We start from the raw sequence: 20,651 nt of genomic DNA on the forward strand, positions 1-20,651 counted from the left end.
AAGTGGAAATCTGTTACACGGGCCCAGAGTTCATACACCTGTTGGAATTGAAAGAGATCTCTCCTATCTCTTCTCTTACCGCTTCAAGTATCGTCACCAAAGGTAGTCAGCATAATTAGGAAAGTTTTACAATTCACCCTATTACCTCTACATTCACTTAAAACTCCTCAAATTTATTAAACTAGTGAGATACCCGTGCTGCGCACGGGTGGGAGGCCAGAAGCAAACAAACAATGCAGAAACGGCGAATCCTAAAGCATGAAACCAATAAATTCCACATTCCTGTAGCACCTTCAGTCGCACGTCAGACATGGACAACAAGTTCGTGAAGGACTTCCATGAAAAACGTACCCGTTTGTTTTCACGTATAGAAACATCGATCGTGTGACTGTGGTGAATCTGCATATGGCGATCCGCGAATTCACGTTTAGAAAGACGGCATTCCGTCATTCACTTGAACTCGATATCTCTTTTTTCATTCCAAACAGCATAACTCGAATCACAAATTAAATAACATTAATATAAAAAATAAACTTTTAACAACATTCATGACATAAACAAATATTCAAATCCTGATGTGAAGTTCCGTATGGTTGGGTGAACACAATTACGAATTCAAAATCGTAATTGTATTCACTCAATTCCAATCATCAATTGATACTTTAACAAAACGATTAACACGATTAACGTTTAACATTACGATTGAATGACAGTTGTATTTGGATATTATCAAACCCGCGCATTGCGTAATCTGTCCACTTCCGCATTCGCGGCAGGTTCGTAATTCTCATCAAAATCTAAACAGTATTTGTAGAATTTCAACAAAAGCCACATCACTGTTCATATCGGTAAATATTATTCCATCGTGTTTGGAAAAACTGGAAAATTGGAAAACTTGGAAAAACAATATAGTCTATTTTACTCCGGGGGTCCCAGGATTACCCACCCAAAATATCGTTGCGATCAGTTGAGCCGTTTTTGAGGTACCTGGGAACGGACAGATGGACGGACATTTCGTGAATTATAGCAAGATGTGGCCCTGTGGAAAATACTCAAAGCGGTCATCATGCTGGATGCCGTCACATGGTCACATGACATTCCGGTGGACAGTGCTTCAAGCTTAACCGCCACAGATTAATAAAATATACCAACCGGTGGATGGTAGATAAGTGCAGGCTTACCTTGAAGCTCATTTTCACCCTGACTTTACACTTGTCGTGTGAGCAAGTTTCTTATTTAGAGAAAAAGATTCCACTGAACTTTGTTTAATTTTACCACTTCAGTATTGACAAACAAATACGAGCATTTGAAGACATTAAAAATGGTACGTGCTGCTTCCTTGCTTAATGAGCAGCATTTAAAAGGCAGAGGACGGGAAATCCGCATAGTTTGGCATCCATGGCGAGGAGGAAACCCTCCATCAGGAATTGCCCTGCTGAGTGGTGTGAGAAAAGCGGCGCCATTGTTTTGACGTCGCCTGTACCCAGAGTACCCCGGGAAGTGACGTCACTTCCCCCAAGCTCAGTGGCTGTGTTTTTCTCGTTTAACAGGCCTGTGGTGTGTCTCGTGTGTGCGTGTTGTGTGTCTGTGGGTCAACTCCACCATGAGCCTTTCTGAGCATTAGATGGAAAACCCAAAAAACAGATATTCACAGCTCTCATTAAAATTTTTTTTCCCAAACAAAGGTAAAATTTACTTTCTTTGTTTAAGCCGCTGTCACACCTTGACGTTTTAGCCAGCGTATGCCGACATATGAAAAATTTGGCTACGTTAAGAGCACGCTGAAGCACGCTGGCATACGTCGTAGTACGCCGAGCTCGTCGACAAATTTCGTGCATGCACAAAATTTGTCGACGTATGCCAGCGTATGACTCACACCAGCACTCAATTTTGATACGTCGGCATACGCTGGCTAAATCGTCAACGTGTGACAGGTACCAGGAAAAAAAACAACTTGTGGTGCATTGTTCAGCAGAGAAAACGGATATGTCGTTAATATGCTCAATGTCGTTAATTCACCCCAGATAAACTTTTTTGAAATTCCGACTTCTGTCCTGGAAGTCCTAGCAATGTCAATGTTTTTTTTTTTACCACTTCCACCCCTCCCCTCCCCCCTTCTCGTGCCTCCTCCCCCCATTCCCTCTCCCTCCCACAGATCTCCCGATGTCCCTGCTCTCAAATGTACTTGTGTGCTTCCCTCTCTCTCCCCATCTTGTCTCCCGCTCCCTTCATCTTATGTTTTATGTGTCAGTTTGTCTTTTTGTGATTAATTAATGTTAGTTTGATTAATGTTAGCTCTTACACGAGCCTCGATCTTGTAAAAAAAAAAGAAGAAAAAAAAAAAAAAAGGTGTAACTGACAGCAGCCAGCTTTGTTGGCGAACATGGATCACCTGCTCAATCGGCATAATTGCCTTTTCCGACTTCCTTGTATTCGTGGGAAAACAAAAAGGCCGCACAGCAATGTTTATATTGCACGAGACGACAATGTGAGCCACAAAACCGAGAAACTTAGATGATTTTACAGAACAGCAAACCGAAGAAGCACTTTCATGGCAATCTCACCAGGTACAGGAGTGATTGGGTGGTAAAGCACATGATAACCTTCCAGGAGACCGTTTGGCTGAGCCGGTTCTCCCCAGGAAACGTTCAGTGACGATGTGAGCACATCGGCGAAGTGTATAAAGCTTGGCGCAGACGGAGCTAGAGGGGGAGGAATGCACGGAAGGGCATATGGCAGCCATCTTGTATCAATGTGCGCAGGACCCGCACACACTAGTTCGTTATCTACTAGAAAGGAATACAAATTACCTTTTCATTTCACACCGTACATCATGCCACGTCAGAGGGAATTTGCTCCCATCATGCTTCGTCACATTTTATTCATCACCACTTACCAGCGGGTAGTGTACGCCCAGTGGCGATGCTGCTGGATGGGCCTTGGCCGGCAGTGTTGTATGCAATGATGCGAACAGAATAGCGGGTGAAGCCTTCCAGGCCTTTGAGACGTACGGACGTTTCAGGGAGGTACAGTACGCGGATTCTCTCGCTTTCATTCCCATCATGCTTTGGTGCTGTTTTGTAAAATACCTGCGTCAGACACAAGAGTCAGTGGTATCATTATCTCCGCTGTATACCCTTCTTAGTTCCCAATAGGATTTCAATTCAATCAATTATGGCTGGAATACCGCTTCACCCATGACGTCATTGTTATCTCCCTATATACCCCATGGGGAGTTGATGACATATGCCAAGTTTTTCCTTTTTTTATTTTATTTTAGTTTTGTATACAAGATCGAGGCTCGTGTAAGAGCTAACATTAATGACAAAAAAAACAAACAAACGGACATATAAGACGAAATAAAGGGAGCGGGAGACAAGATGGGGAGAGAGTGGGTAGCACACAAGTACAACATTTGAGAGCAGGGACATCGGGAGATCTGTGGGAGGGAGAGGGCTTGGGGGGGTGTAAGCACGGGAAAGGGGAAGAAAAATTTGGACGTCTTTTTCTCCGAAACCGTTCAACAAACCGACATCCCAGATCACCAGTTATTCACCCAGAATAACTTTCACCAGAATGAAATAATTCACCCAGAATTCACTTCCCAGACCAGATCACCAATCGACATCCCAGTTATTCATCCCAGATCCACTTTTCTGAAATACCGACTTCTTTCCTGGAAGTTCTAGCAGTGTCCATGTGTTGTTTTTTTTTATACCTCTCCCACACCTTCCACTCCTCTATTGTGTCGCTCACAGAGGAAGTGTTGGACTTACCACTAGATTTTGGCCCTCTCATGCAGAAACGTACCAGAGAAACTGCGTCACCAAGCACATAAATTATTACCAATCATGTTGTTTATTTTTCATCAATTTATTTGAATTATGCTACGTTTTGTTTGATTCATCGGGTGATTTAACGGTTGTTTTGATGTAACAACCCAAGGTCCCCTTGTGTTTTATACCTCTCCCACCCCCCCCCCCCCCTTCCCACGCCTCCTGCCCCCAGGCCCTCTCCCTCCCACACTTCTCCCTGCTCTCAAATGTTGTGGTTGTGTGCTTCCCCTTCTCTCCCCATCTTGTCTTCCGCTCCCTCTTTTTGTATGTTTTGTTTGTCTGGTTGATTTGTTTGTGAAATAAATGTTAGCTCTTTCACGAGCCTCGATTCAGTATACAAAAGGTGTGGTTTCAGTGGTGCAACGGTTTTGATTTACGGTTTAAATTTGAATGGCACAAGTTGTTCCAGAATGGCATTGATTGGTGGTTCGGTGTCCCCACCCTTTTCCCCTTATATAAGGGAGGGTATAGAGTTGTTTTGCTTGACTCTTGAGAAAGGTCAGTGGATGCACGTTTGTCCGTGTTGCTGATCGAAACGTCGAGCAGTTGTTTGTTTGCTCATTAAAGGTTGGAGAACTAAAAATGGATTCATTTGATATATAAACATACACATATACATATACATAAACATATATATACAGTGCATTCAGAAAGTATTCAGACCCCTTCACTATTTTCACATTTTGTTATGTTGCAGCCTTGTGCTAAAATCGTTTAAATTCATTTTTTCCCTCATCAATCTACACTCAATACCCCATAATGACAAAGGGAAAACAGGGTTTTAGAAAGTTTTGCAAATTTATTTAAAATAAAAAACTGAAATATCACATTGACATAAGTATTCATACCCTTTGCTATGACACTTGAAATTTAGCTCAGGTGCCTCCCATTTCTCTTGATCATCTTTGTGATGTTTCTACACCTTGATTGGAGTCCACCTGTGGTAAATTCAATTGATTGGACATGATTTGGAAAGGCACACACCTGTCTGTATAAGGTCTCACAGCTGACAATGCATATCAGAGCAAAAACCAAGTCAGGAGGTCGAAGGAACTGCCTGCAGAGCGCTCAGACAGGATTGTGTTGAGGCACAGATCTGGGGAAGCCTACAAAAAAATTTTCTGCTGCATTGAAGGTTCCCAAGAGCACAGTGGCCTCCATAATTCTTAAATGGAAGAAGTTTGGAACAACCAGGACTCTTCCTAGAGCTGGCCGCCCGGCCAAACTGAGCAATCGGGGGAGAAGGGCCTTGGTGAGAGAGGAGACCAAGAACCCGATGGTCACTCTGACTGAGCTCCGGAGATCCTGTGTGGAGATGGGAGAAACTTCCAGAAGGACAACCATCACTGCAACACTCCACCGATCTGGGCTTTATATCAGAGTGGCCAGACGGAAGCCTCTCCTCAGTGAAAGACACATGAAAGCCCACAGAATCTTGTTTCTCACAGTCTGAGAGTCCTTTAGGTGCTTTTTGGCAAACTCCAAGCGGGCTTTCATGTTATATAGTACATATACGTATATGAGTGATTACATAGATATATGGAGAATATTGTTGAAAGGATGCCACACGTGCACATGTATCTTGGTGAAGGAAGGATGAGAATGTAACTGGTGGGGCAGGAAGGAATGTAAATGAAGGATGTAATTAAATAAAACGGATGAGCGAAGATTTAATAAAACAATTCATGAATGAGGTTCACAACTTTTATCACTTGGTGTGAAGTAAAATAATACGGGAAAGGGAAAGGGTGCATATATGGTATAATAGGAATGTGTAAGTGGAGAAAGGGACAGGTGAGCTCATTAACATTACAATTTACCTTATAACCCTGAAGATCACCAGTATGGCTGCTGGCAGGAGGTGGCGACCAGGTAACCTGGAGCTGGCTGGAGCTTGTGCCTTCCACCTTCACGTTCCTTGGTGCAGCTGACGGTACTAAGAAAGAGAGGAGGAAGATTAAAAGAGGCTTTTTTGTAGACAATGTCGAGGCTTGTGGAGGAGCTCGAACATAGAATGGATCAGACGTAACAGAGCAAAAGGAACAACAGAAAGAGGGGGAAAACACACCGACAGCAAGGTTGAGGGACAAGATAGAGGGACACTTGACAAGTAATGGATCTGGGGAGGAATGAGGGGTATGGGAGAATGTACAGAGTGGACAAGATGGATACAGAAGCAATCTCTCAGGAATGAAAAACTGGAAATTTGGAAAGCGGCCAGCTTGGGGAGAGTTAATGGGGATAGAAAAGATCACGATTTTGTATAGGGGATGATCTGAGATGGTGGTGAACAGCTGTCTTCAAGACTTGGAGGGAAGACTGAGATTGAGGAGAATGTGGAAGGTGGTTCTACAGGTGGGAGAAAAGAGGAACAAATGAGTGCAGGTGACCAGTGATCCTGGATTTAGGTAGTTTCATCAGAAGGGGGTTGATGGTGGACTGGGTGCACCCTGCAGATACCTGGGAGAGGGGTGGGGTGGGGGAAAGTCGGTGGTAGAAGACAGAGAGACCACCGACCTGTCTGCGATGTGAAATAGATAGGCCGATGGACTCAGCTTCATTGCGGGAGATTCCAATGATATTGAAGGCCTTGGTTTCCATGGCCTCAAGCTGAGCAAGGTGTGAGGCAGGGGCGCCAGCCCAAAGTGGAGAGCAGCACTCCATCAAATTGCAGACGAAGGCCTTGTAGGTGGCAGTGTAGTCTTGAACAAGCAAAGACAACCAAAAGGACTTGGAGGAAATTGCAAAATTGTGAAAGAGGGGATTGGTTATGTTGGGTATTTTTTTTTCTTTTCAGGTAAATGAGAATAAACAACTATCATAATATCAGGCAAGGTAGGACTCGGGATGCAGACATCGAATGAGGTTCGCATCAAAAAATACGGACGGGCGATCGAACAACATCAGAATGACTTTACATGGTGGCTGTGTAAAGTCTGTGTACATGCGATAAAGATAGAAGCCATTAATCATGGCCTGTAATTGTTAGCAGGAGAAGTCTGGCACTCTGGTGGGAAGGATGGCTTCATGCAGAGTGAGCTCGGCTACATCATGTCTAATGAGGAAAGTGATGGAAGGAGCTAATTACGACCTTAACCGTAGCTCCCCTGCAGATTTCAATGCACCCAGCTTCCCTTGCTCTCTTCCCAAATCTCTAAGCGTTTTCTTTCTACCCACAAAGAGAAATGACAGTCTTTTCCAGAAACTCGAAGAAATGTAAACGCTGACTCCTAAAAATAACTTTGTTAACAAGTGAACCTTCCAAAGCTATGATAATTTATACACCCTTAACCTTTTTTTGCAGAAAGGTCAGGTCTTTAACATTTCTTGGAGGAATAATACATTCCAAGTTTACTTTGACATCAAAGAATAAACGTCCTTCGTTATACAACCTCCCTCGCACCCCCGCCCCTGCCGTCCCACTTCCACAACCTCCGTCATAACCATGAACCATCTTTCCCTCCACCTCCTGGGATTGTTTTTTAAGGGTTTAGGCCGTCATTGCCCATCCTTAATTATCTTAAGAAGGTGGTTGTGGGCTGCCTTATTGAACCGTTGCAGCTTGTGTGGTGATGGAGCTCCCACAATGTTGATTGGTAGGGAGTTCCAATATGTAGACCCAGCAATGATGAAGGAACATGGGCAATATATGTCCCAAGTTTCTAACTCTCCCTAAATACCATTAGTTCAAGCAGAGTTCATATATATATTTATATATGTATGTATATATACACTACATGACAAAAGTATATGGACACCCGAAACATCACACATCTCATTCCAAAATCATGTGTATTAATATGGAGTTGGTCCCCCCTTTCCTGCTATAACAGCCTCCACTCTTCTGGCAAGGCTTTCCACTAGATGTTGGAACATTGCTGTGGAGATTTGCTTCCATTCAGCCACAAGAGCATAAGTGAGATCGGGCACTGGATGTGATGGATCGGGTGCACTGGATCGGGCATAAGTGATGTTGGGCGATTAGGCCTGGCTCGCAGTCAGTGTTACAATTCATCCCAAAGGTGTTCGATGGGGTTGAGGTCAGGGCTTTGTGCAGGCCAGTCAAGTTCTTCCACACCGATCTCGGCAAACCATTTCTGCATGGACCTCGCTTTGTGCACGGGGTCATTAACCACCTTTAGAGGCCATTTTTCCCCGCAAAGCGGGGGTTGGCCTTTTTCGGGAACCGTGGTTGTTGTTGTTTTTTTGGTCCCCTTTTTGAAGCAATGTTTTACGGCCGGATGCCCTTCCTGCCGCCAACCCTTTTTGTCACCTTTAACGACAAACAGGGAATGACCAGTGAACTGGTACTCAATTAGCCGACCTCGGAAGGATGACAGGCTGAGTCAACCCCCCTGGCGTTAATTCAGCGATCGACCGGGATTCGAACCCAGGATCCTTGGAACCTAAGCCGGCACCCTAGCCGCTAGCCCAACACCAGGGATTGAAACTGAAATGTAATGCTGAAACAAGAAAGGGCCTTCCCCAAACCGCTGCCACAAAGTTGGAAGCACACAATCGTCTAGAATGTCATTGTATGCTGTAGCGTTAAGATTTCCCTTCACTGGAATTAAGGGGCCTGGCTCGAACCAGGAAAAACAGCCCCAGACCATTATTCCTTCTCCACCAAGCTTTACAGTGGGCACTATGCATTCGGGCAGGTAGCGTTCTCCTGGCATCGGCCTAACCCAGATTCATCTGTCGGACTGCCAGATGGTGAAGCGTGATTCATCACTCCAGAGAACGCGTTTCCACTGTTCCAGAGTCCAATGGTGGCGAGCTTTACACAACTCCAGCTTTACACCACTTTACACCATTTGGCATTGCACATGGTGATCTTAGGCTTGTGTGCGGCTGCTCGGCCATGGAAACCCATTTCATGAAGCTCTAGACCAGGGGCGGGCAACCCCCGGCCCGCGGGCCACATCCGGCCCGCGAAGGCTTAGCATCCGGCCCGCCACCCTGCTAGGCTTTATTATTGCAATCCGGCCCGCGGACCTCCCAGTAAAACTCATATCATTTGTAAATGTAAGAGTTTATATTTAGCCGGTCTGAATTCAAGAAAGGGACATTTTGTCTTCAGCACCGTCCTCTTCCGGAAGACATGCGCACGGGGAACTGTCTTGCCTAGACACCGCCTGCTTGCTGATAGGCGGTCTTTTCAAATCAGCCGGCATGTGATACGGACGTCCTTCCGATTCAGTCAGCTTGCGACAAACGTTGGTGTCTGGGACAAATAACTTGCAACAAAGAGGTAAGCGACGCAGAGTTCTCTAAACCTATTTCAATTTTCACTTTCTTTCAATTTGCTTTGTTTTGTTTGTTAGAACATGTTATTATCTTTCATTTGCTGCGTTTATAATTTTATTCTCCCTTTATATTTGTAAAAATAAAAATATAACGAACTTTCTATTTGTAAAGAAAAAAAATATATAACGAACTTTCTGTTTGTAAAAGAAAAAAGAAATTGACGAACTTTTGTTTAAAAGGAAAACGAAATTGACGAACTTTTGTTTAAAAGGAAAACGAACTCTTTAAAAAAAAAAGTATGCAGACTGATTCATTTCCTGTATTTCAGTTTTACGGTGAAACTGTGTCATATTCAGCGTTGGCCACGTGCGCGCAAAATAAATACATTCATCTGTACAATTCGTCTCATCATGTCTGCGACCCAGCGTGTTAAGAAGAGGAAAGTGGACCTCGAGCGTCGGATCTTCAACCCTGAGTGGGAGAAGTACTTCTTCATCGAGCGCTTTGGACAGGCCCAGTGCCTCATATGCTTGAAGACTTTGGCTGTCCTAAAAGAGTACAACGTGCGCCGAATGAAGCCATTCGCGGATGGGGACTTCATCAAGGAATGCCTCCTCGCTGTAGTGGACTCCGTCTGTCCAGAGCAGCGTTCCGCCTTTGAGAACGTGAGCCTTTCGTCCCGCACCGTTCGTCGCCGCATCGAGGATATGTCGGAAAACGTGCACGACTCACTCAAAACACGCAGCTCAAATTTCGTCGCCTTTTCCCTCGCTCTGGATGAGAGCACCGACACAAAGGACACGGCCCAGCTGTCCGTTTTCATCCGTGGCGTCACCGCTGACTTTCAAGTGTGTGAGGAATTCCTCCAGCTTGTCCCGCTGCGCGACACCACCACTGGGTAAGACATCTGCGACGCCGTGCTTCTGTGTGTTGATCAGCACTCCCTGGACCTCTCCCGTCTTGTGTGTGTGACGACCGACGGTGCCCCAGCGATGGTTGGTGAGAAGAAGGGCGCCGCTTCGCTGCTAGTGCGTCACTGTGCAGCCGCCGGATACACTCAGCCCATTAACAAGATGCACTGCATCATCCACCAAGAGTCCCTGTGCGCTAAGTCTGCCAACCTCGTTGGTGTCATGTCTGTCGTGGTGAAGGTCGTCAACTCCATCCTCTCCCGCAGCCTTAACCATCGTCAGTTCCAGGCACTGATGGACGAGGTGAACGTGCACTACAACGACCTGCTCTACTTCTGTGAGGTACGCTGGCTGAGTCGTGGGCCCATGCTGTCTCGGGTGTGCGACCTACAGCAGGAGATTGCCACCTTTCTACGTCAGAAGAACCTTCCCCACGCTGATCAATTCTCTGATCCGCGGTGGCTAGCTCGCCTGGCCCTGCTCACGGACATCACGGCGCACCTGAACACCCTCAACATAAAGCTGCAAGGCAAAGACATTCTCGTGACAGACATGTACGCGCACATCACTGCCTTCGAGGTTAAACTGCGCTTGTGGGAGGCTCAATTGGCTTCTGGTCAGTTTGTGCATTTTCCTCGCCTTGCTGCATGTGCCCCTGACGATGTGGACCTGGGCACTTGCGTTAGTGTCGTCAACTCTCTACGTGAGGAATTTGCTTCCCGTTTTGCAGGAGTCAGGGTGCTGGCTGCGGACTTCAAGCTTTTCACTGCTCCCTTTGACTTCCCCGTGGAAGACGCCCCTGCCTCCTTACAGATGGAGTTGGTGGAGCTGCAGTGCAACGATGAAATGAAGGCGAAGTTCCGCACCTCTTCTCCATTGTCCTTCTTCCGCGACACCGTTCTCCCTTCTAACAATTTTCAAAAATACATTGCCCATGTCCAACGCATTGTGGCCATGTTCGGCAGCACCTACTGCTGTGAACAGCTCTTCTCGAAAATGAAGTACACGAAGTCTCACCTTCGCTCCCAACTCTCGGACCGCCACCTCAATGACATTCTTCTGTTGTCTACCTCAACCATCGAGCCAGACATGGAAATACTTCTTCATGGCAAACAGCACCAGCAGTCTCATTGATTTGTAGAGTGTTCAATGCAATTTTTGTACAATCTATTCATGTAAACAAAATATAGTAATTCTGAGATTTCGTTTTTCACTCCGGCCCGCGATCTCCTTCCAAAAGTCTCATCTGGCCCTCACTCTGAAAAGGTTGCCCGCCCCTGCTCTAGACGAACAGTTGTTGTACTGACGTTGCTTTCATAGGCAGTTTGGAACTCGGTAGTGAGTGTCGCAACCGAGGACAGACGATTTTTTCGTGCTACGTGCTTCCGCACTTGGCGGTCCCGTTCTGTGAGCTTGCCTGGCCTACCATTTCACGGCTGAGCTGTTGTTGCTCCTAAACGTTTCCACTTCACAATAACAGCACTTACAGTTGACCGGGGCAGCTCTAGCAGGGCAGAAATTTGACGAACTGACTTGTTGGAAAAGTGGCATCCTATGACGTTGCTACGTTAAAAGTCACTGAGCTCTTCAGTACGGCCCATTCTACTGCCAATGTTTGTCTATAGAGATTGAATGGCTGTGTGCTTGATTATATATACCTGTCATGTGGCTGACACAGCCGTATCCACTAATTAGAAGGGATGTCCACATACTTTTGGTCATGTCGTATGTATACAGTCGGACCCCGCTATTCGCGGGGGATACGTTCCTGGAAAATCTGTGAATAGCGAAACCTACGAATAGCAGGGCATTGTTTCAATGGAAAAAGGGGCGAGATAGGTCCCCGAGTCACAAAAATCCATGAATAGAGAGAACAAAGCGCGAACGGCGAGGCAAAATCCACGAATAATGACGCAAATCCCGAGAATGTCGACGATAATCTGCGAAGGTTGACGAAAGTCCCGGAAATGGCGAGACAAACCCGCGAAGGTCGATGAAAATCCCGTGAATGTATGCCGCGGCATTGTTTCAATGGGGAAAAGGGGGGTACGTTATAGATTACCGGCGGTTCCTGATTCATAGAGGGAAAATTTTAAAGTTTAAAATGTTTTCGACCGCAAATGCACATGATTCCAGTTTCACAAAAATGCTTCGAAAAAAAAAGAAAAAGAGAACACCAGGTATTATTTCCGATTTATTGAAGGAATGTGCTTACAGTTTAGTAAAAGTGCTTAACCATACTGTACCGTGAAAGTAAAAAAAAAAACACAACACCATCATGTACCGTTTAAAATTTTTATTTTACAAACACACGCAACTTTCAAATGATGATGATGATGGTGAAGAATTAAAATCCCAAGAATTTCTCGAACTTTGAGGGCGACCCAAATGATGGTGCAGCAAAATCGTGCACCAAGAGGGTGTTTGGAGAGGTAGGAGAAGGTGAGCATGCTGGTGAGGATGTTGGTGAAAATGTTGGTGAAAATGTTGGTGAGAATGCTGGTGAGTACACTGAAAGAAACGCTGGAGAGGGTGCTGGTGATCTTGAGGTGGAGGGAGCAGGGCTGAAGAAATTGGTTTTGGGGAGCTGCCTGACACATTTCCCAAGACTTCGATGCAGCTCTTTGTATGGGTGCAGTGCATCATCCAAGGCCCTCTTGAACTTGAGGGACCTCTCTACAAGTGGGTCAGCGTCTTGCACCCTGTCGACAATCACCCGCGTGTCCTGCAGCAAATCGCCCAGGAACTGGACTGTGAGGTTTGACCTCGGCACCGCCTCCTCATTACTCCCTGCCCGCATCCGCCTCCTCGGAAACCTTTGGAATGGCGTCCAACTCCTCCTCGATGAGCGGGTTTAGGGAACAGATCAGCATCATGGTTTTCACCATGAAGTCCCTTGTCTGCGTGTTGTCCTCGATCCGTATTTTGAGAGTCTTCTCCATCCTTTCCATGTGGACATTCCGGACATGGGTGACCACCTTCGTACTCGATACAGTGTTCGCCAAAGCATTCTCATGTATGGCATTCTTCTTCTTCCGTATATAGCGAACGGTGGATTCGTTGACGCCATAATGCCTGCCAACAGAGGCCGCACTCTCTCCTCTCAAAAGCCGGTCCAGCAACTCCACTTTCTGCCTCAGGCACATCACCTTCTTCTGCCTCTTGGTAGTCGACGCATCTCTGGCACTGCTCTTGCGCTTGGGAGCCATAATTGAATGATGAGCAGAGCGAGTCAAAACCACAGGTCGAAGCAACGGGACGAGAACAATGATCGAGATGGAGGACACAATCTGTATTTATATGTACGATTTCTGATGATCTTTACCATAAATTGCAAACTGTAATCGATTTAATGAAGCATTGGCATTGTATAATTCGCGGAGTTGACTTGTTGGTGGGATATCCCGCGAAGCTTGCTCATAGTGCGGCTAAAATTTGCGCTTGCGAAAGCCATGAAAACGCAAATCACACAGCAGTGAATGTACGGTATGTACTATACAGTACAAGCAAGTCATGCTCACGGCTTGTATAAGATGTTTTTTTTGCGTACGTCCACCTGCTTTTTGCATGGCTGGTAAAAGATGGGTTTTTATAAATGTCAAGACAGCGGCTCATGAAATTCTTTTGCACCCTTGAAAAACCGCAAATTCGTGGAACATGTCGGTGAATATGGAGGGGGACCGCAATTTCACGGAACACAGCCGCAAAAAGAAAAAAACCCCCGTGAATTTGCGGGACATGGCCGCGAATAGGGGGGAAAAAACCGCTAATTCATGGAACACAGCCGTGAAAAGAAAAAAAACCGTGATTTCGCGGAACATGGCCGCAAATAGGGGGGGGGGGGGAGGGGAAAACCGCGATTTCACGGAACACAGCCGCGAAAAGAAAAAAAACACGCGAATTCGTGGGACATGGCCGCGAATTGGGGGGAAAAAAACCGCTAATTCATGGAACACAACCGTGAAAAGAAAAAAAAACCGCGATTTCGTGGGACATTTTTCTGTGAATAGAGACACATTTGGAATTTTATCAACCGTGAATATGCGGATTCCGACTGTATATATAATAAAATATGACTTAAAGTCCTAAACTCTCCCAACCCCCCCCCCCCCCCCAACCTCATAAATCCCGAGTCCTCAACCTCTGCCTCCCAACCCGAAGTTCTCACCATCCCCCCCTCCCAACTCGAAGGCATCAATCCTCTCCCTAATCTGAGCATTCGAAGCCCCTCTCCACTCATCACGGTCACCTGCCCAACTCCCAATCCCGGGAGATGTGCGGAAAAGATATGTGCCATGAGCAGGTCATGGCCCGTCACGGTCACCTGCCCAATTCCGGGAGATATGAGAAATCCCTGCTTGTGAGAATGCCAATCCCTACCCACGTCAAGCCTTCAAATGCCCAACCAACCCATCATGGTCGCCTGTCCAACTCACAATCCCACGAGATGTGTGGAAAGGATATGTGACAACAAATGACCGAAACCAATTATCTTCTTCCTGACGCATGTTTACACACACTATTAAAAGTAAATAATGACCTCGGCCAAAGACCTTTTATACGGACATGGGTTTAAGCCCTGCTTGAGCGAATGCCAATCCCTTGTCCAGCTTCATTGAAAATGACACCAAGGAGACCAATCTCACCAACAAAGCTTCTTTGCTCCTTGTGAACAATATGCCACCTGCCATACCTGAGCAGATGCAAGACTCGTGCGATAATACAAAACGTTGTGTCACTCCTTAGACCACCCTCCATGCAGTAGTTAATTACATACTCCTGACACTGACACAGTCATCCAAGCCTTAGGATTTGTCCTCCATATGACAGGAAGCTGTGCCTTGAGGTAGCCATGCAGTCATGGGGTTTCCGTGTGGGAAATAGGAGCTTCATTTTTGGAGAACTTTGAACAATCGAAGGCACAGCAGATGCAGATATTCCAGGTTTATCTCCAAATTCCATTGTTACCTTCACCACGTTGATGTCTTTTAATAATATCGAACTACATCGCGAAAGTTACACTGCTTGAGCGAATGCCACATAGTTTTTTTTTTATACAAGACTTCACAAGTTTATAAAACTGACTTCCTGTTAACAGACTTCACAAGGCCCGTGACACCCCTCGGCTGAATATCCTTTCAGCTGTCACTTTGGTGCTTTTACAATGAAGGGGAAATGTGTATTGGGAACGCATAGTGATTGTGAATATTACAGCTCTGAGGCGTCTTTGGCTTTGCATAGTGGTGAGCACTAAAATGGCAACCATAAGATTTTTCATCAGGATGAAATTGTGTGTAGGTGGGTGGAGTCAGGCCAGCTGTTCAACCAATTGGTGGGAAGGATTGTTACAGACACTCAAACAAGTGTATTATTATGTAACATATATATATATATATATATATATATATATATATATATATATATATATATATATATATATATATATATATATATATATATCTGCAAAAGGAACTTACCTGCTTCCCCCACGAACACTTGGATGGGTGTCGTACTCGGTCCGTTTCCTGCCGCATTGAAAGCGCTCAACACAATCTCGTAGCGTCGGAATTTTTCCAGATCTGGAGGGAGAGAAAGCAAGAATGAAGTCAGAACCTCGACCTATGGCCACGTGTGCCACTCTGACCATTTGCCTGCTTGTTGAACTTGTTGCTCCATTCTAGGAGGGAGGCCGTGTCCATTTTATACATCCGCCTTTTAGCTAGCTCAAGAACATTTTGAATGAAATGGCTCACTAGAGTGTAATTTTTTAAAGTACGAGTGGACCACCTCAACTCTGCAACGTACAAGCAACAACAACAACAGAAACAACTAAGTGTGTGTGCTAATAGTGAGGCTGTACATGTGAACTTTAAATGCATTACTCACGTGAAAGTTCGTAGAAGGTGAGAGAAGAACTGTTGAGAACCTTCACGTCAAACTTGTCTGTGAAGATGGGCAGTTTCATAAAAAATAAAACGGTAAAATGGGTAGGGAGGTGGAGAGGATTAATCCATGGGAGAAAGCCATTGCATTAAATAAATAAATAAATAAATGCCTTTCAGAGGAAGCTCAACAGAAGGCGAAACGAAGGTACTAGAACAAAGAAGAATAAAGACAGGGTAAGAGGCACTGTATTTATTTATTTATTTATTTTAATTCGCCATAAATAAGGCTGAGAGCCATTAAATGTAAAGCGCTACAACTAAAAAGAAGAAAAACTGCAAAACCTTCACCTAGATCTGAAACAAGGAAACCTCTTCACAGGACCACTGGACAGGAGGGAGTAACTATGCCAGGCAGAAAAAAAAATCTTCCTACTCCCATTAAACTTCAATTATCTGTATTGCACTTCACTTGTATTATCTTATCGAAAGAATGATAACTTAAATCTAAACATTAAATATTTTGTGGTGTAATGAGATATTTATACAACCCTTGTGCCTTAGGTGGGCCCAGGCCATCCTAGCCATAAACCTCCAGGCATTCCTGCCAGCCTGATTAGGGATGGGAGAGTCTGTCTTGAGGATACAACCATAGGTAGTCCCTTTGGTGTTTTGCCACAAATGGCAGGCCATTGTGTACCGGTGCTTTTCGATTTACAGATATACCGTCAACCTGTATAATTATTTGGCAGAGATACATCGGTAATTGCATGCTTTCAACCAAGTCAGTCACTGAAAATACATTCAAATCATATCCCAGGACATGCTTGCTGCTCCAGGCATCATGCAGATGAAGTGCTGCATACTGGAGCATGCTGTTCCTTAAAGCCAGTGAAAAGCTGTCTGCCCTACCTGAACCTGTATCCTAAGGAAAACACTTTTGAAACTCCAATACGAGACTTTTGAAATGATGTATGAATGCTAAACGAGGTCTTTTGTGCATGCGCTGCGTGTTTACACTGATTTGGTTCAGCTCGCCGGGCACTTTTAACCTGCCGTTGCTTGTGCAAATTATGTAATTCAAGTGGTTCTTTACACATAATTTTCAACATTTAGACGACACACACACACACACACACACACACACACACACACACACACACACACACACACACACACACACACACACACACACAAGACTAGTAGAGCAACATTAAAAGTACACCACCCTCATGCCAAATAAATAAATAGCATCCTCCAGCGCGACATTGGTTCACAAGTTAGCGCAGTAACAGAATTTTTACCCAACGGGATCTCTGACCTTTGACCACATAAACCTAATCAGTTCATCTTTGCATCATTATAATACTTGTACCAAGTTTGACTTTGTTCCCTTCAGCCATTCTTAAGCTATCGCAATAGCGAAAACCTATCACAGACTCTGACCTTTGACCTCTTGAACCCAAAATCAAATAAGCTCATCTTTGCATCATAATACATACTTTTACCAACTTTGGTCAAAATCCCATCACTGGTTCACAAGTTATCGCGGTAACAGGATTTTTATTTACCATGACCTCTGTCTGACCTTTGACCTCGTGAAGCCAAAATCTAATCAGTTCATCTGTACATCATTATACATATCTGTACCAAGTTTGACTTAGATCCTTCAGCCATTCTCAAGTTATCGCAGTAACAAAAACCTATCACAGACGCACGGGTGGATGCATGGACAGATGGTCAGCCGGACACACTACCAAAATACATAATGCCTCTGGTGACTTCATCGGCGGAGGCATGAATAGGACTCTTCATTTTAGCATCACTGGTGATGAAAGTTGTGCTCAAGTTTCATCAAAATAGTGTTTGTAGTTTCAGCGAAGAAAGCAAATATCTATTTTGGGGGGGTTACCTGGACCCACTTTGACCCTCTGTAAACCTCCTTAGAACCTGACTTTTTTTTTTAATGCGGTGAACAAACTTGGGTACATCACGGGTGATGAAGGTTGTGGTCAGGTTTCTTTGAAATTATGTGTGTAGTTTCGGAGAAGAACGTCTGAGTGTTTACGTACTGACTGACTCACTGCTGACGGACACCACGCGATGCTAAAAATGGCCACCCCATCAAATGTGAACAAAATGATATGCTGAAAAGCTACTATGGATTGAAGTCATAAGCTTTCTAAAGCTTTTATTCAGGAACGCTTTCATAACTAACAAGAATGAAAAACACGCCAGAATACATCATAAAAGTACCAAATAGAAAGATCACAAAACTTCTGAATTTGTTCATCCACCAGATTGTTGATAAATGTGCGGTGGCATCATTTCGCCTTGCATTTTATAACATGTAAATATGCTTGAGCGTTGGTTTATCGAAGGATTTCTGGTATGGTGTTTCCCGGAAGAAGTGGGACTTTGGCGGTTGAATAAAATAATTGACTCAGCATCCGAAAGTCTTGGATGTCTTTTATTCCAGGCTAAAAATGTCATCAAGCCGAGCACAATCATGGCTGAAGCAATTACAATGATTCCAATGGAAGGAACTGACATTGCCTCTTGGGTATTGTACCCGTACCATATATATATATATAACCGCAATCACAGCCCATACGACTCCCAATCCCAACCCCTCCTTTCCTCCTCCCAAGCATGAGTAATAGTAAATATCATGATTTTAAACTTTGTGCATTCCCAGGCCCCAGATAAGCCCTTCCCATCAGCGTAAGAAGCAACTAAACCAGATATTGTGTCTCCCTCTGTAAAGTCAACCTGGATGCTGGGAAGGATGGCATCGGCTTTCCGATTGCAGACTCAATTAAATAAGTCACCTAACCTGCCATGTTCACGCGAGGTATTCCTGCAAGGTTCAAAGTTCACTCACTAGCAGGGTTTAACGGGGAGGTTCGGGTAGAACACGCCAGCTCACAACCTGTCCACAGGCCTTGCACGGGGCCTACATCGTTGGGAGTTTTTGCAGTACGAGCTGCCAGATATCAACTTTTTAGGCAAGTCGATCAGAAAGTTCCCCTTTCGCTCAGGTACGTTTCCAATTATTTTCGGATTCTTTCAGAAACTTCATGAGCTATTTCATGTACAATCCTTATCTGACACGCACGTTATTCGTCCGATGAAATTTGATGCTCGGAGTTTTTGTGGTTGCACGCAGAGCATTCTGTGGAGGATTACGTCATTTTGAATGTCTCGTGTTCCTTTTGCCACATTTTCTATCCCATTGAAGCCTCCTTTCTGCTTTGAGAAAAAAATGTTGAATAAAGTACACCATGGCAGGGAATATTAAATAGCATAAAATAAAAAAATATATAATAATCTGAAGAAGCTCAAGAAAACTCCCCCCCAAAAAAGGAAATGCACATACAGTCCAATACAGTGAGGAATACAAGAGAAAACTACAAAATGGTGTCACAAAGCATCACCAAACTTAAGGGGAAGTGTGAAATGGCAACATTTGGATTATAAAAGCTTATAAAAACTTATCAATAAGCTTTTGAGAGAGTAACAAAGAAAATGGCAGTTGGTGAGTTGTGTGGAGATAAGAGGAACGTGCTTGGCTCCAAAAACTTACCCAGCAGTTTTGCTTGGATTGGTGAAGGTTGTGTGAGACCAGGTGGAGCCAAAGGGAGAGGAGCAGCCCCGCTCGGTGGATCCTCTTCCACTTCACGATAAAGCACTCGGTATCCCAGGAGGACCCCATTTAGAGATTCCGTACTAGGAGGCTTTCAGCAGTAAATGTGGGAAGAAAGGAGAAAACTATTGGTTGTGGAACTTTGTAAAGACTCCATTCCAGTAATCTATGCCGCGTTTCAAAATGCAGAACGCGTTCACAGCACAAAAGGAGATCAATAATTACTTTAGGATTTACACTTCACAAACGTGCCAATGGCTGTAGCTGAACAAATTTACACTTCATCTCTTCCATGAGTCCAGAATGCTGACGCAGTTTCCTGGAAAGGGTTAAACTGGGTGGTTTTCCATTGGCTTCCCAGTGGGTTGTTATCTCCATTTGTGGGTTTCAGAAAGTGGAACGGAGCCCTCCCAGGTCTCAAAGTATCATGCTCTAATAATCCGTAAATAAACCCTAAAATAAACCCTTCCCAGCATTGTCTGTCCTGCTGTATCCTTTGAAATGCCGAGCATCAAGCAAGGAAGCAGCATGTATGATAAAAAAGTTTGTATGACTCGGCCGGGGTTTGAACCACCGACCTCCTACCATATTTTCTTCTATATAAATATACTGAGATGCAATAGAAACTTACCACTTTATTATGCTATTCCAAAACAAGTGGTAAGTTTCTACTGCGTCTCAGTATAAAATATTATTATCCTTGGAAGAGGAGGTCACCTAAATCTTGAATTTTCAACCAATTCACTTGATATGTGTGTGTGTGTATGTATATGTATATGTATGTATATGTATGTATATATATGTATATATATGTATATATATGTATGTATATATATATATATATATATATATATATATATATATATATATATATATATATATATATATATATATATATATAATATATATAATATTGTTGCGGATATGGGATTTGGCCTCCATATCCGCTTGTAAATATTCCCCTATTTCCCCAATACTCCCCAACTATCCCCAATCCCCCATTCCCTAGTCCCATTGTCTGTAAACAACACTCTGTAGAACCGACCTTCCCCTTCTTCCCCCATTAAATGTCGTGCCCAGGTCCACCGCATCTCACGTAGACAACTTTCGGACCTCTTGCTAGTTA

The 20,651-nt window shown here is 44.4% G+C and overlaps 1 protein-coding gene and 1 long non-coding RNA gene across 2 annotated transcripts in view; both read right to left on the reverse strand.

The window, feature by feature from the left end:
• The window catches only part of LOC137428632 (protein sidekick-2-like), a 63,887-nt gene extending 50,939 nt beyond the window's left edge, over positions 1–12,948 (reverse strand). The window contains exons 1-5 of the mRNA XM_078777055.1: positions 12,814–12,948; positions 12,608–12,722; positions 5,657–5,772; positions 2,897–3,089; positions 2,565–2,702 (exon numbers count right to left, since the gene is read on the reverse strand). Coding sequence (XP_078633181.1) covers positions 2,565–2,702; positions 2,897–3,089; positions 5,657–5,772; positions 12,608–12,722; positions 12,814–12,948 — 697 coding nt within the window. The remainder of the gene's footprint in view (positions 1–2,564; positions 2,703–2,896; positions 3,090–5,656; positions 5,773–12,607; positions 12,723–12,813) is intronic.
• Positions 12,949–15,486: 2,538 nt separating this feature from the next.
• Positions 15,487–19,656, reverse strand: LOC144892261 (uncharacterized). Its single transcript, XR_013623477.1, has 3 exons — positions 19,466–19,656; positions 15,884–15,940; positions 15,487–15,576 (listed from the first exon to the last, which is right to left on the reverse strand). It is a non-coding gene; the product is annotated as an uncharacterized LOC144892261 (long non-coding RNA).
• Positions 19,657–20,651: the final 995 nt, after the last annotated feature.

This window comes from Myxine glutinosa, chromosome 5 (genome assembly GCF_964187855.1).
Source record: "Myxine glutinosa chromosome 5, kmMyxGlut1.1, whole genome shotgun sequence".
NCBI lineage: Eukaryota > Metazoa > Chordata > Myxini > Myxiniformes > Myxinidae > Myxine > Myxine glutinosa.